We start from the raw sequence: 15,948 nt of genomic DNA on the forward strand, positions 1-15,948 counted from the left end.
GGCGGTTTCAGCCTTGTGAAGGACTGGCTTGGCAAGAGTCAGTGGTTAACTGTGGACAGCCTTATAATGTTGGCCAGACGTGTTCTCTGTTGATTTTGCTACATATCAGCCACTAAGGAGCCAGCACAGCCCTGTAATCTCGTGTCTGGACTCCAATCGTGGTCTGCCTCCATTTTGAGGTCTATCTCTTGCCCTCCCCGCCACCCCCCCAGCCTCCACCCCCCCACCCCCCAGCCTCCACCCCCCAGCCTCCACCCCCCAGCCTCCACCCCCCAGCCTCCACCCCCCAGCCTCCACCCCCCAGCCTCCAGCCTCCACCCCCCAGCCTCCACCCCTTTGTGAGCACTCGTGATACTACTTCGCTCGTCCAACTGCTCAGATTTTCTATCTTATTTGGCGGGAAACTGTACAAGCAGCTACAAGTACTGGAAGTGGCTTGAAAGGTAACAGATTGATGCATCTTTTGTGTAAATTTCATACGCGTGCTTGCTATCCTTGGAGAGTTATGATGGCTTCAATTCTTTAAAACCGTTTATCTCGGAACTTCTAATGTGCGATTTGGATCGTTTTTCCAAAATCCAGTCACATATTATGTTGTTAAAAATAAGTAGCGAAATCTGTGGCAAATAGTGAATGTCACTGTACATTGTCTACTTCAAGTTTCACTTGCAGTTCATTATTATATAACGAGCTTACTTAAGCTATCACAGAATTTAATAATAAAAGCTCCTTTAAAATTAGTGAAATCATGTGCACTGTATTATACTTGTTCTTTGAAAAAAAACCATGTAGGTAACTACAAGTAGCTGCTGCACTCATTATTACATACATCAAACATGGTGTGTTGAAAGAATGTAACTGTGCATCAAATTATTGAAGGGTGGCATGCGCTGACTGCTAAATCGGTCTTCATATTTACTAAAATTGTTTTGGCACTTGCTACGGTAAATCATTTTGATTTTGGTACCTTAGTATATTCTGTTGGTCTTGTGCTTACCACATCTGTCTTGGCACCTTAATTGTCACATTGTGTATCTTGAATTGTCAGAAACATTTAGTATACGTTTTGCACAACAAACAAGCAAACTTATTATGCTTTTAAATTTGCAAGTGTGTAATTTTTAGCACTCAATACTAGGACTGTGCGATAGTGAAATTTTTGTTATTGCGATAATGCACGTCACTATCACGAGTATCATGATACTTGACTGCACATGTAAATACTAATTAGATACTGTAAATGTCTCTAGTAATTATCACTGTGTCATTCATTATGCAGTTGTGCTTGCTTTGTAGCTATATCTGGAAACCAGTATTATGAGACAAAAAATTAAAAGTATTATTTAGAATTATACCTGGAATTGTAACATTGTCTCATTTCAGGTTGGCCACATGTAGTTTACAGAAGTATCTGGAAATTTCCTGTTATCACGATAATGTGATAATGAAAATTTCTCAATAATAATAACGACTTTTCACGATAATTGATAATTCATGATTATCACACAGCACTACTCAATACAATAACACAAACAATTTGCCATGTGGCACTTGTCCACCACTGTTTGGTGATGGTGGTTGTTTTGGTAAGTTGTACAGGATTCCACAGTTCTCCTATATTTTGATGCCACAGGAATTTCTAATGTCATCCTATCAATCCTAACAAAACCCTGCACTATCACACCTCAAGCTAACCTTTGAGTTGGAGGCAACTCATGGAATTCTACCCCATGAGTCTCGCATGTGGGTGCATATCCTCCCCCAGCCTGACATGTATCTTTTTATTTATTATTTATTAATAAGTTTTTGTTTGTCGTTTATTATTATTTGCACTGTTTATATATTCACAATATATACACATATTTTGAATGTAGTCTCCTAGATCTAGAGATGGGCTTTGGGCAGGGACAAACTTTTCCAACTTTCCATGTGGTCATCTGTGCGCTCTTTTCTGACGATTACTTTTGAGAGTTATCTTGATTATAACAGAGTTATCCTGATTATAACAGAGTTATCCTGATTATAATGTTCATCATTTCCTGCCTATTTTGTATTGTGGAACCCATTTATCCTATTGCATCTACCTGGTCATTAATTACAAGCTGTCAGTAACATTATTGCATACCCCCAAAACATTACGTATTTAAACTCCATTTAAATACATCAGTGTAACTAACATATAGACTGACTTACATATTTGCATCTAAATCCAAAAGCCATGTGGGTATATGTGCAGCAGTGATATTTTTGGCCAGAAAAAACTAAATGATCATATTTAGTACAATGGTATTTGTTTTGAATGGTATCGTATGGAAAACTGAAACTAAAACTTTTGAAATCTAACATCTAAAACTATAACTAAAATGTACTGAAGATGGCAGCTAAAACATTTAACTAAAACTAAAAATCTACCATCTTAAACTAAAACTATAACTAAAATATATTAATGATAGTAACTAAAGCTAAAAGTCAAATGCCTTACTAAAATAACACTGCATGAAGTCTACTGTGAAGTCTACTGTCCATTGAGATTTACTCATTGCAAATTCAAACTTGTTTTCATTTCACAATAACTGGTGTTGTTATGGATGCCATGACTGCTTGAGGCCGCTGAATCATGACTTTTAATAACCATAAACAGCTAGAGGAGATTTGGAAGGGAAGTGACCATAAAGATGGATGAAAGGCACATCTTCTCCAAAGCAAATTAACGTTGTTATTATTATGTTAAAAAGTAGTTCTTTACTATTATCTAGTAGCTACCATATGCTAAAGTAACCCAAGCCGTAATTAGTTCTTTCCTCTTAACAAAATTATTGTGTCATATATAGTGCTGTTTTAGTAAGGACTTATTAGTTTTAGTTTAGTTATAGTCATAGCCAGTTTCTTCAATAATTTTAGTTTTAGTTATTGATTTAGTTATGGTTATATTCTCTGTGTTATTTTAGTTTTAGTTATAGTTTTAGTCAAAGCTGTGAAATTTTTTAGCTATAGTTGTAGTTTTCTGAAAACGTTTTAGTTATAGTTTTATGTATATAGTTTTAGTAATCCAATTCTTTTAGTTTTAGATTTATTTTTGGTGAAATATTCTTTTATAAATTTAGTTTTTAGTTATAACACGGATTTGCTTTTAGTTATAGTTTTAGTTAACTAAAACAACACTATGTCATACTACTCAACAGCAACACTGAATCATTTTACAGGTAGCCCGTGTAATAGAAGTTTAAAAATAATGACAGATCAGTGAACAGGTAATTTCTATAGGAGTCTAAGGAATGAGTAAAGGGGCTAATTGTAGCCAAAAAACTAGTTGTATGTAAATAGTGATGGGTATTATAGTTGTAAATGTCAGACCAAAACTAGCACCTGCATTACAAAATAGTAAAGAGTCAGGGTTATGTATGTGATTTTAAATGTCAATCATTTAACTGTATACCTCAAGATCCAATCTTATGATAAATATTTTCAACATTTTTCCTTTTTTATTTCCTATCTTTCAGTTCATGGACTATTTCCTTAAAATTGGTTACAGATTCAATCTTGTGATAGATATTTTTCAAAAAAAACAAACTATTTTGTGGTCCATCTTATAATTAAAATTAGCTAAAACTGAATTGAATGACACATTCCAATGATGAGATAGCTGTTTATTAAATTAGCTACAGTTGCTTCCAATTTCAGATCATTGTTAGAGTAGTTATTGTTTTTTCTTTAAACTAATTTCCTTTCTCTCAGTGGAAATCTCAATCTTATAGTTTTCAGTCCATTTTTGGTTAAAAATTGTTTCCAGATTTAACCTCATCATGCAATTATTTTTCAAAATTTTTTTTTGGGGCGGGGGAGGTTGGGCTAGTTTGAACATACTACACATTTAGCACACTGGAGGGAAAGAACTTCCTTTAGTCTGTCACCTCCACTGGCAACTTACCACACAATCCTTCAGCCACCTACACCCCCCCCCCTCCCCCACTTTGGTTTTTTTTGCATGGGGTTAGTTTTATGAGTGTTCATCAAGTGGTGCAAAAACTTCAGAATTACAGCCACTTTTAATACACTGGCATGGATACATTGAATGTATACAAATGTACAGTTCTGTACATAAACATGAATTATACTGTATCATAATGTTTGATGTGTTTGTCCATTGCATAAAACTGTACAATACATTTTACATGCTAACTAATTTCCTTTTGCACAAAAAGGATAACATATATGAAACCTAAATAATGGAGTCACCCATGGAGCCACAATTATGAAGCCAAACACTATATAGCTACACAATGGTAATTATGTGTAACACAACACTTTCACTATACCTCATAACGTGGGAAAATGGATATAGCATGTGACTATGCATTATGTATGAAAGGGTAATCATGTTTTGGTAGACAAACTAAATGGCAGGATATGTTATATACACATAGCTACATAACTATGTAATAATAATAATAATACTTTTTCAACTTTGTGCTAAGCTATAATCAAACTGACTAATAAGCAATGCAATATATAATAGCAACAGAATAATAATCAAGATACTTATACAGTTTATCAGTTATGATGTTTATATAATGTGTAACTTAATGATCTACATATTTGGAAGTATTTCAGCTGGAGTATATATGGAGATAACCTGAAGCTTTTGCACGGCAATTTCATCACTTGATCTCTCAGCAACATTAAGCCACCAAGCTAACTGTTACACAGACTGCCTGGAAACCCTGTGAGGTTGGCAACATTTGGGACGAATTCCTTTTTTAAAAGGAATATATATAATTGAGGACAGCTAGGGTTTATTATAAAGTAGATGCTATATACACATAGGGCCTGCCTTTAACTTTCATGTGTTGTCAGAGGATAACAGATTATTAGAACATCTCCCAAGGTGATGGTAGACATTTGTGGTTCTACATATAGCAGAAATTCTCAACATATAGCTCAGCTCCAGATGTGTGCCATTGCAATTAACCAATTCATTAAAATGTTGGAATGCAGCTTTTTTACTCACAGTGATGTGTTTATGTATGCCGTGCAGAGATAGAACATGACACAGTGAAAACATCTACAGGTATACATAACTATGCACCTATGTGAGTATGTGTTCATTATGCTGCCTTTACTTTACCCCTTCAGATATACCTTGTTACATACTATAAGGCACATTCCTGAAAGCAGTGGAGTTTGAAAGCTACAAGTGTACAGCGTGTTAATGCACATACGTATGTTTACTATGTTACAGCATACACTTACACTTTTTGAATTAAAACTGCAGACAAAAGGTGGTATAACAAAATATCATTACTTTATAAAGTTGAAATTATACTTTTGTTCTCCCGTCATTTGAACCTAAAGTATACAAAAAGCTTGCAATAGAGACTATTAATTTTCACACACACTTTATTTGTGTAATAACTTATTATGTATAAGACAGAACATTTGATTTTTAATGTATATCTTTAAAATTCCAATGTACAAATCATTGCTTGTAGATTTTCCAAGAATAATAATCATTTTGTTTCAAAAAGTTTAAGGAGTCATAAATAAAGTGTAAATGATATAGGGCCTATGCTATACAATAGACAGTTAAAAAACATTATCCATTTATAAAGTTAAATGTGTATCTGTCTCAGAGGGTCTCCAGGTGTACTGTAGCTACGTATACACAGCAGTTGTTAAGAATCAATGGGTTTATTAGGTCAGAGTTCAGTGTACAGAAGGTTCTAACCAAGAGACTATAGAGGGATGAAATTATGTAGTGAAAGTGCACTTCGTATAGTAGTTTTCACTTGGTTCATGGTTTCATATTAATTTTATTCCCACACATTAGTGGCTTTCATACATAAGATTTCTAATTATGTTCATTACATTATTGTCAAAATGCTCATTATCACAACCTAACTTGTGTTTATGTATAAAATGGAACATTTGTATAGCTTTGATTTCCAGTTGCTTAATGTTTCTGTAAATTTGTTGATCAGTTCTTAATCAGAACTATTTTGTTAGAATAAAAATACACAGCTTGCAAAATAACTATGTACCGTACAAGGAATCATAAAGTTGACAGAATCCTAAAAACAGATTTACCTAAATTGTTATAAAAGCAGCAACACTGGTGACAGAACTGTAGAACACAGTTCAGAGTATCAAAGAGTTAACAAGAAACAGTCAAGAATGATGTTTAAATATCATCTATAGAAGATCCTTCTTGTAGCTACAACTATGGTCATGATCACTTCAGCAATGAAATGTGACAAGTTGATACTTACCAGGTGATACAGTGGGGAATAATGGAGCAACATCAACTCAGACTATACTGGAGACTGGCCAATACACAGTCACTACCACTCTTTACACCAGATCAAACAAGATTCAATCTCTCATTGAAAGACTAAATGGAACTAGTAACATTCAGTATTCAGGTGAATCATTTACTGTCACACTGGCTCCTAAAGATCTGAAGATAGGGCCATAGTAAAAATGAATCTAGATGCGGTTGATTGACATGATATGTATAGGTAGTGACAGGAACAAAAGAATTACTTAATTTGGCATGTGTGTGTATGTGTGTGTGTGTGTGTGTGTGCGTGCGTTCGTGCGTGCGTGCGTGCGTGCGTGCGTGTGTGTGTGCTTACTGAGCCAGAATATCATTATAGCTGATGTTTTCAGATGTGTCAACAATCAGATGTGGAATACATTGAAGAAGATCAGATTGCAAAAGTGACAGGACAAAACTTCACAATGGCATTTAAATAGGATTGACCAGCATAATCTGGATGGGAAGTACTCCACTGGAGATTTATATTTTAGATACAGGATAACTGCAGCTGATATGGCTATGATTAAAGCTCAAATCTGTCACACTCAGATTATTATTATTCCTGAGCCTATAATTATTTCTTGTTTTTTTCATTATTTTTTATGCATACAATTGCAGATGTATCATAGTATGGTGTGTCTTCTACAGGCATCAGACTTGATCATCAGGAATTTCAGGATATGATTCCTGGCTTTGATCCTATTGATGATGTTACTGGCAGCAATCAATGAGGAAGAGATTGTGATGGTCATGGAACTCACAGTGTTGTATTAGCTTTTGGAAGGACTTCTGGTGCAGCAAAAAGAGCAAGGGTGTTTAGCACCCATGTGATTGGGTGTAATGGATGTGGTACGATCATTCTTGGAATAAATAGGACTAAGCAAAGAAACAGTAGTAGAAGGATTATCATTTATATGTAATTAAGGGGATCTCAATCACAAGCAGGTTATAGAACTGCTATAAACGAGAGGATACTAGTGGTCATTTCTGCAGGAACTGCATGTCTTCACTTCATGGGCTGCTAGATGATTCCTTTCATTTCAGGTGCATCAGTTGTTTCAGCTTGTTTTATTTTCATCATACCCAAGTGTGACATGTCCCAAAAATGGTGTGTGGTCAGGAGGTATGTGCTGTACAAAAAAAAAGCTTCACATTAGTTTTCATGGTGTTGGTTATATAACTAGAAGTTCTAACAATTGCATTATAAAGGCCTTCTTGATATCTATACCAAAGCAGCCAAGCTGTGAAAAAAAGGTGCGGCCTTCCAAAGGTGTTAGCTAGATCATCAGCATTAGCATCATTGCAGCCATTCTTGGCCACCACCTTTGATTTCATTCACCCTGGACTTTTTGGAGGGCCACACCCTTTCTTACAGCCTGGCTATTTTGTCATATATAATATTGGTTAAAGTGACTATGTATACATGTAGTGTATATATTTACAGTTAATGGACTTGTTAATGGACTTGTTGACACCCTTGTTGTGTATCCGTCCAACTAGCCCACTGAATATTATAACAAGCTTCAGAATTAGAAAAACACTACATAAAATTCTGCATCAGGATAAGGTTTCATATATGGTGGGAGAAATCCCAAAGATCCCTGTACCATTATTATATTTATGACAGCTAAGTAACCACAACTATTGTCCTTTAATTTGTCATACACTGTTAAAATTTGTTAAATTAATGGTATAATAGAATAGTAACAACGCAGGCATCGGATCTTTTTGGGATTTATCTAGTATGTATCAACAGTATCTTATCATGATTCATGACCCATTCAAAATAAACAGGTCTGTGCTAGATTGGTGACCTGGTAATAGTACTCATCAAAATGTTTATCGTAAATTCTAGTTAAAGATATGTATTCACCATCACTAAACAGTTAGCTGCCTATGAAGAAACTTATTCTGCCAGGAGACCAGCTTGGTTTATTGCTGACTGTCAAAAATCATAAAGATTGAGATAGCGGGTGGATTCTAAAAAACAGGCAATGCTACCCTAATAGAACATTCATTATCATATTCAACAATAGTGAGCATAATTGTACATAATTTATTAATTTTACAATTACTGATTCTTAAGTAAGTCAAGAGGTGATGTTTGAAAATGTGATTGTCAAGGTGATCATAATGGAAGACATTTTTTTAAAAAGGTAATAAAGCGACCAACCACAAGCCGGATCTTTATGGATTTTAAAAACCATGGAGGGCTTTTAAAACATGAAGACCTGAGGGGGCAGTCTCTAGGGGGGATGGAAAACTTATTTTTTACATGCAATTTTAATGATATGGTAGCTATAACCTAAATATTTTGAGGGGGAATATTTTCAAGGTTGGGCAGTGTGGATAAAATAACAGGATGGATTTGCAAATAATCCAAGATATATTAGACCATGGAGGTCTAAATATTTCAGGGATAAAATTTGCACTGTTGACCCCCAAACCTTGAAATATTAGGCTACATGGTAGTCTCCTACTATCGGTATTTCTCTGGGGTGGGTAGCACTTATCACAATTAGAGATTATATGTGCCCCCTCAGAAAGGGGGTGTTTATAAAAATCTCTAGATCTAATTTACAGGGACTGGGTATGAGACTAGAAATACAATACACTTTTCTTTGTCAACACAAAAGAATAACACACAGATATGAATTACATTATAAAATCATTCCAATTCCAAACTGCGGGAACAAGCCTGCAATACAATCACATGCGACTACAGTGATCAGGGCATGGCAAGGATAAATGCAGAAATATTTTAGATAGTATCCGTACATATACGGAGAATGTAGGTATAATAACACAAACATACACATTTTACTGATGTTCTTTGGCTTCCAGGTGGAGACTCTGCTCTTGAATTTATATCCCCTGTTAAGGACTTTTACTTAAATAAGCTTGTTAGTATAGTTATTGTGTGTGTAACACAGTTGTCTAGTGGTTGTGTTTTGTGCTGCGTTTATTGTTGTGTGTGTGCGCTCTGGTAGGGGAAGAATGGCTTTTTCCGACTACCATGAGGTTAAACTAAAAATCAATCAATCAGTATAGTCTCACGTAGCCAGACCCTCCTAATACACAGGGCACTTATTGATCAAAGATACTTCAATATACTTTATGCCATAAAGCAAACGAATTAAATGTACAAAACAATAACAGTACATCCCCTTAAGAGCAGCATCGTACCCAACCTATTACAGCTGCATAATTTGAGTCCCACTTATCAGATAGCAGGGAGGCAAGGCGCTTGTAAAGAACTGTTGCTTCATTAGCCATACCCCCTGTGACTGAGAAAACTAAAGGAGTAAAGGAACTCTGTTCAACTTCACATGTGTGAGTTTCATACAATCGCTTTTTAAACAATTCATGTTTTCTATAAATGGCCCTGGTATTGGTGGTACGATTACTTGGTGCGTGTGGGTTAAAAACTTTTACATCAATGTGGGTCTTCTCACAACGACCTCCCCAAAATCCACTAGCAAAATGTCTAGGTAAGCATCATCTTCAGTGTTTGAAGAAGTTAGGATGAATTGCTCACCTGTGACTAGTTACAAATGTGGTTCAACTGCAACCTCATGGCAACCTCAGTCAGTAAACTAGCTGACAAATCACGGATCTCATTGTGATGAATTGATGGAAAACCACCCTTGGGACAAGCAAAAGAATGTTCAACACTGGACTTAATTTCACAAGCACAATGTTGAGGGAGCCTGGCTGGATCCCATCCACATCTGAGAGCAACAGCATCATGGAAAGCAGTTTAGTGAAGGGAGAAATTATGCTCCTGCAACTGAAGGACAGTTGGCCAATTTAAAGCTCCTTTTTCAGAGGCCAACTCAATCGGTGTCTTCAAACTAGTAAAGTGGCTTACTCTGCCTTTACACACAGAGTCATCAGCAAATGGTTATTTATTGCTCGTACTATACTTAATGTGGATGACCTTTTTCAACCACTTGAGGAATGCATTAGACACACCTTTAATTCCTGCAGTAACTGGCCGGGCCATTCACCACCTGGTGATTTAGAAAGAGATTTGTTGGCTTTTCCCACCTGAATTGATGGTATGGGTATAACCAGGGGGTCCCCCTGAGTGGTCCCTTCATTGGAATAAATAATGTCACCATCAACATAATGGTGCTGGAAAGCGATAAATGTTGATTACGATGGTCAAAAAGGCAGGGCAAGTGTACTGATGTTCTGCAATGCTACAGCCCTGTTAAGTAAGTTAAAACATAGATAATATAATTATATATCTAAGCTAGCTACCGTATTTCTATAAATATAAGCTGCGAGAAATTTTCACGAGTTAAATTTTCGTGTTAAAAATTTTTCAACTGTGTCCTCAAGCGACGAAAATTTTTTAACAATGAATTATGTAGCTTTATTATATTAATTCGTTTAAATCTGTACTGTCCTTTTTTGTATATATAGGAGAAGTAGAATGACAAGCAGAGTGAAACTTCAAGTGTGGCATCTCCGTTCCATGGAGGCTGCACCCCAGATCGAGCGGCCCCGGCGTCACAAACTCAAGCAGTGGACTGGAGTGGAATTGCTGTAGCTAGAATCATATTTGTATATAGCTATACTTCATTTAATGTGTCCTGTAGTAGATGTCTATCATGGCATGGCATCATTGCCCGGCCCGTCATTGCCAACATCAAAAGTGAAATCCTCGAGTGAAATACGACTGTTTGCAGATGATACAGTGGAACCTGTCTATAACGGTCACCTTAGGACCAGATATATCTGGCCTTTATGTACAGGTGGCTGTTATAGAGAAAACCTGCATAAGGTGGTCAGCAACATTTTAGTGGCTATGACTAGTCTCGCGTGGCCAGACCCTTTCCGCACAGCCGCTTACAGAAAATTGCATTGTCTTTGCAACAACCGGCCATGCGCGGTTTGAATAATAAAACGCGCGCAATACCGGGTATAACAGTCGGCAGGTATCGAAGCCGTTCAATTCAGCGTCAGTTAAATCATTGTATAACCGGAATTATACACACTTTTATGGCAAGTATACCGGGAACGGTAGGATCATCACTAGTTAGCAAATACCAAAACCCTGTATTGCACGCATTTCATTATTCAAAACACGCGCATGCTCAAACCGCGCATGGCCGGTAGTTGCAAAGACAATGCAATTTTCTGTATAATTTCAAATCGATAAGCGGCTGCGCGGAAAGGGTCTGGCCACGCGAGACTAGGCTATGACCGTTATAAATGAGTAATTATTATTAAGAGGCTCGCGCCAACCGCAATACAGTCTGAATATTTAGTACAGAAAGGGTAAGGTGAGTCTATGAATGTTGGTAATAGCTATTGAATACGCTTAAGCAATAAAGCCTGATTGATTATATAGTATTCATTGAAAGGCAGGAAGTGTGATAATTGCGCATTAATTGAAACGGTGCCGTGGTACCAGGAAATTGGCTTAACAAGCCACCATAAAAGGTAGCGACCGCTATACGAAGGAGAAAGTTATGTATACAGTGATTCATAGGCGAATTGTTGGTTGGCCGTTATACGCGTTAGACAGGTGACCGCTTAATGCAGACCACAATGCATACATTTGTATGGGAAAATATTTGGGACCTCGTGACCATGGCCGTTATGCAGAGGTGACCGCTTAATCCAGGTGACCGTAACACAGGTTCCACTGTATATTACTCTACAAAAGTTATAGCAACACCAAATGACCATCACATTCTGCAGAATGATCTAAATTCTTTAACCAAATGGGCAAGCGACTGGCTGATGGAGTTCAATGTTCCTAAATGTAACATTTTACAAATAACATTACATCACAACAAAAGCAGCTTTACATACAAAGTGTCCAACATCCCTCTCAATACAGTATTGGAACATAGTATCCGTCTTCACAGTTTATCCTGGGACCCCCATATCAACTATATTTGCAGCAAGGCTAACCAACTTCTTGGCTTCCTAAAAAGGACCTTGCACACTGCACCAATAGAAATTAAAGACCATCTATACAAACAACTACTGCTACCATCCATTGAGTATTGTTCAGCCATCTGGGATCCCTACCACAACACAAGTATGATATACAAACTTGAAATGATCGAGCATCGGGCTGCTTGTTTTGTTCTAAACAAACCGTGGTTCAGATCTAGTGAGCAACAACACGACAGTGTAACAGATATGCTGACATACCTTGAATGGCCTAGTCTCCAAGACAGAAGGACAATGACTCGACTTACTTTGCTATTCAAAATTTTGAGAAGGTTAATAGTCATACCCGATCGTTGTATACCTCCATCAGTTCTAGTATCATACACTCATTCCAACCACCCCCTCAAGCTATTTCACTTACCAACAAGAATCGATGTTTACAAATACTCTTTCTTACCACGAACAATTATTCAATGGAACCAACTACCTATCTCTGATATTGACAAGATTGACATTGACAAGATTGACATTGACAAGATTGACATTGACAAGATTGACATTGACACTTTTAAGAACAATCTGATTGGTATTGTGTGTAATTGTAATGGACATTAGCGTGTTGCCCCTGGTGGGCTTTGCTAATTAATAATAATAACGCTATCGCTGGCGGCGAAATAGACGAGGACAGCTCCCCCCGAGGCCATTCTCGTTTTATTAATATACTGCAACAAAGATATACTATTGAAATGCCAACGGCTAAGCTTCGATCCAGGTGACCAGAAAGCAGTTAACCGACATCTCTAATATTAAAAATTTCGCGTAATTAATTTTCGTCGGATGCTAGCTTCGAGGAAATATTTTTAACGGTTTATAATTATAGAAATACGGTACAGAGCTCTCAAGTTGGAAGCATTGCTAGGAGTGAGATCCATCTTCGGAGAAAGGAACTGACTCAAACTCAAGCAAACAGCAACTAACAAGCATGCCCTTAGGCTGTAGATACACTATAAAAAGATTTTGGCATGGTGTGTGCATTTCTATCTATCGACACTATCCCTCAGGAGAGCTCATTACAATTATAATGTGCTGGAATGTCAGTATACACCTATATAGCTGTACATAATGCAGAGATGATGGCTCGCATAGAGACTTGAGAGAACAGCAGATCATCGAGTCCAATAGCCACTTCCACAAGAAATTACATCTGACCTATCCAGTGTCCCATATTATACTTCTTGTCACATCCGTTTTCTTACTGGCTTAAAGAACTTCCAGTCACATTTTACATTATGATATTTGTGCTGCAGAATTCAAATTTAAATATATGATTGTGGGACTCGGTTCTGTCACCACTGAAAACTATGCCATCAATTTAGTACCTGGGGGATACTATATCTCTATGATGTCATTCACAGAGTAAGTTTAGCTATTATACAAATTTATTTATGCACTTTTTTCTTTAGTGTTAAGTAGTTGCTCATTGGGGTTTATTACATCAGACACTGACAGAAAACGAGACAGCTGTGGGAACCACTAAGTGACCTCCCCCACCTACAAGAGTCTGCTGTAATGCAGTTAGTGTACTTTAACTTCACACTAAACTCAGATACATAAGTGTTATTAATGATCCAGACTAAAATTTCATCCCCTTAGCTAGTAATGCATACAGCTGCCGCTATAGCTGCAAAGCTCGGCATTGTATATCACAATGCTGAGTCAGAAAGACAGATCAATTACTTATTGTCAAACATAAATAGATGAAAAATTGTAACTGTTACAGTACAGTATTAAAGTGGGCTACGTTTTAGAATGAATATTGTTGTACTCTGTAGTAGCTGATTTGGCTCCCTTCAGCACTTCCTCAGGGGGTTCAAATCTATGAGCTGGTTCTGTATTAGCTAGCTTGATTGTCAGCAAACTAGACAATGTACCCTTAGGATCTAAGCTAGGACGAAAAGCGGTTTTGTTCTTGCGAACCATTGAGAAAACCCTCTCTTCTTCTGCATTGGAGTGTGGAATAACCAGTACAAGCTTAGCCACCTTTGTAAGCTTCCCAAAGCAATGAGAACCATCTGGCATTTTCAAAGTTGACAAAAAATGCCACAAGATATCCATTCTGTAGTAACATTTTCCATCATCCTCCTTCACTGTAGCAGTATCCCATATACCTTGTGGAATCTCATTATCCTCAATTAACTGATACATGCTAAATTCTTCTGAAAGCTGCTCCAGTTCTTGAGGAGAATGATAAGGTAGAAGGTGGTTAAACCTGCAGTATAATTAAGGATGCATATATCATATGTAGGTCTTTCCATCAGATTGCTATACTTTACACTGTACCTTGAAACAAAGTATTCCACTTGAGTAAACCTGGCATCTTCTCTAGAGGGAATGTGCACAAATGCGGCATTTCTCAGGAGATCATCATTTAATGGAAGATTAGCTATTGAATATTCCATAGCTCGAATGTAAAATGCCCTCACACTCTTGAGAAACTTAGATTTCTCTGTGGGTGATAAATCTCCCTCTCTAAATAGTTTGTTCAGACGTTGCCTGGTAATCAATCCAATAAAAATATCATCATCTACGAAACAGATACAGAAGTTTAGTAATCGAATATTACATATTATATAAATATCACCTGAAAGTTGTTTAGCTGAGTCTTTGTATGACATACTGCAAAAATCTCCTTTTGCAGCTTTAATTGTTGATACCAGAAGAAATTTGGTGGCCAATTTTGTTAAAAAGGATGCTATCTGCTTATGGATGATTGGAATCAAAGGATCTTCCCTTTGAAGAAACATATTGAAGTGCAGGAACACTTGCAAAGCAGCTTGATAAAAGAGCAAGTACAATTCTGTAAGAGGTGCTGAAAACATAACTTGCAGCCGAGCAAATCTGCTTACTGATTCACCTACGACAATAAAATACAATTTATTTGCCTGTGGTAAATAATAATATTATTAATTCATACTTTGAGATCCAAAGTAACTTTTCAGTGCCTCATACTGCTGCAGTGCACGATCTACAGCCCTACCCAAACTGAGCCACCTAGTACTGACATGCTTGACAATCTCCCGATAGTTGGTATCACAGAAACTGCAGTATCTGTCAAGGTTGGCTTTCCGCTTTGTACTTTTGTCAAACCAATAAAATAGGTCGACAACCATCTCTTCAACATTAAAGTGTGACACCTATTATAATAAATCAAACAATTATTTGACAATTATATGCATTGTAAATAATTTACCTGTTCAAATGCCTCATTGGCTTTGCTTGCAATGTTGTGCACTATGTGGCAAGGACAGCCTAAAATATATGCAGCTGGATTTGCTCCCACAACTCTAGTTCTAATAGAGTTGTGGCACCCCATATTAACTGAGGTATTATCTAAACTAATGCCAACACAGTTGTTCCATGATATTTCATGCTTGTCAAGAGCCTCTTGCATTTTAGAAAATATGCCTTCAGCAGTTGCATCTGATGACATACACATGTCTAAAAATTGTGTATGTACAATCCCACGGCTATCGTCATACGTTCTGATGGTAAGGGGGTTCATTTTCTCCTTGCCTGTGTCACTGGAGCCATCAATAGCTACTGAAAATGGAGTTGTTTTCATTGTAGTAACTAGCTTTTGACAGAAGAAGGGTGCAATTGCTCTGTTAATCAAACAAGCAGTTTTTGTTTGTCGAGAAGCATACCGTTTAGCTATT

At 36.9% G+C, this 15,948-nt stretch overlaps 1 protein-coding gene and 1 long non-coding RNA gene across 3 annotated transcripts; both read right to left on the bottom strand.

Annotated features, from left to right (window-relative positions):
- Positions 1-11,554: 11,554 nt before the first annotated feature.
- On the bottom strand, positions 11,555-12,973 carry LOC136258508 (uncharacterized). 2 transcript variants are annotated; one of them, XR_010702801.1, is made up of 4 exons: positions 12,654-12,973; positions 12,541-12,604; positions 12,146-12,449; positions 11,555-12,089 (listed from the first exon to the last, which is right to left on the bottom strand). It is a non-coding gene; the product is annotated as an uncharacterized lncRNA (long non-coding RNA). The 2 variants fall into 2 exon arrangements; XR_010702800.1 differs by having other exon boundaries at positions 12,146-12,604.
- Positions 12,974-14,029: 1,056 nt separating this feature from the next.
- On the bottom strand, positions 14,030-15,948 carry LOC136259213 (uncharacterized). The gene is made up of 5 exons (XM_066052696.1): positions 15,483-15,948; positions 15,207-15,426; positions 14,874-15,146; positions 14,573-14,816; positions 14,030-14,501 (listed from the first exon to the last, which is right to left on the bottom strand). Exons 1-5 carry the CDS (start codon positions 15,852-15,854, stop codon positions 14,030-14,032), a joined length of 1,581 nt encoding a protein of 526 aa, XP_065908768.1. The 5' UTR covers positions 15,855-15,948.

This window comes from Dysidea avara, chromosome 6 (genome assembly GCF_963678975.1).
Source record: "Dysidea avara chromosome 6, odDysAvar1.4, whole genome shotgun sequence".
NCBI classification, from domain to species: domain Eukaryota; kingdom Metazoa; phylum Porifera; class Demospongiae; order Dictyoceratida; family Dysideidae; genus Dysidea; species Dysidea avara.

Coding starts and splice junctions, on each gene's coding strand:
- LOC136259213 (XM_066052696.1), bottom strand. CDS start 15,854: ATGAAAACAACTCCATTTTCAGTAGCTATTGATGGCTCCAGTGACACA. Junction 15,427..15,482: donor CCAATGAGGCATTTGAACAG/GTAAATTATTTA, acceptor TTATTATAATAG/GTGTCACACTTTAATGTTGA. Junction 15,147..15,206: donor AAGTTACTTTGGATCTCAAA/GTATGAATTAAT, acceptor TTATTGTCGTAG/GTGAATCAGTAAGCAGATTT.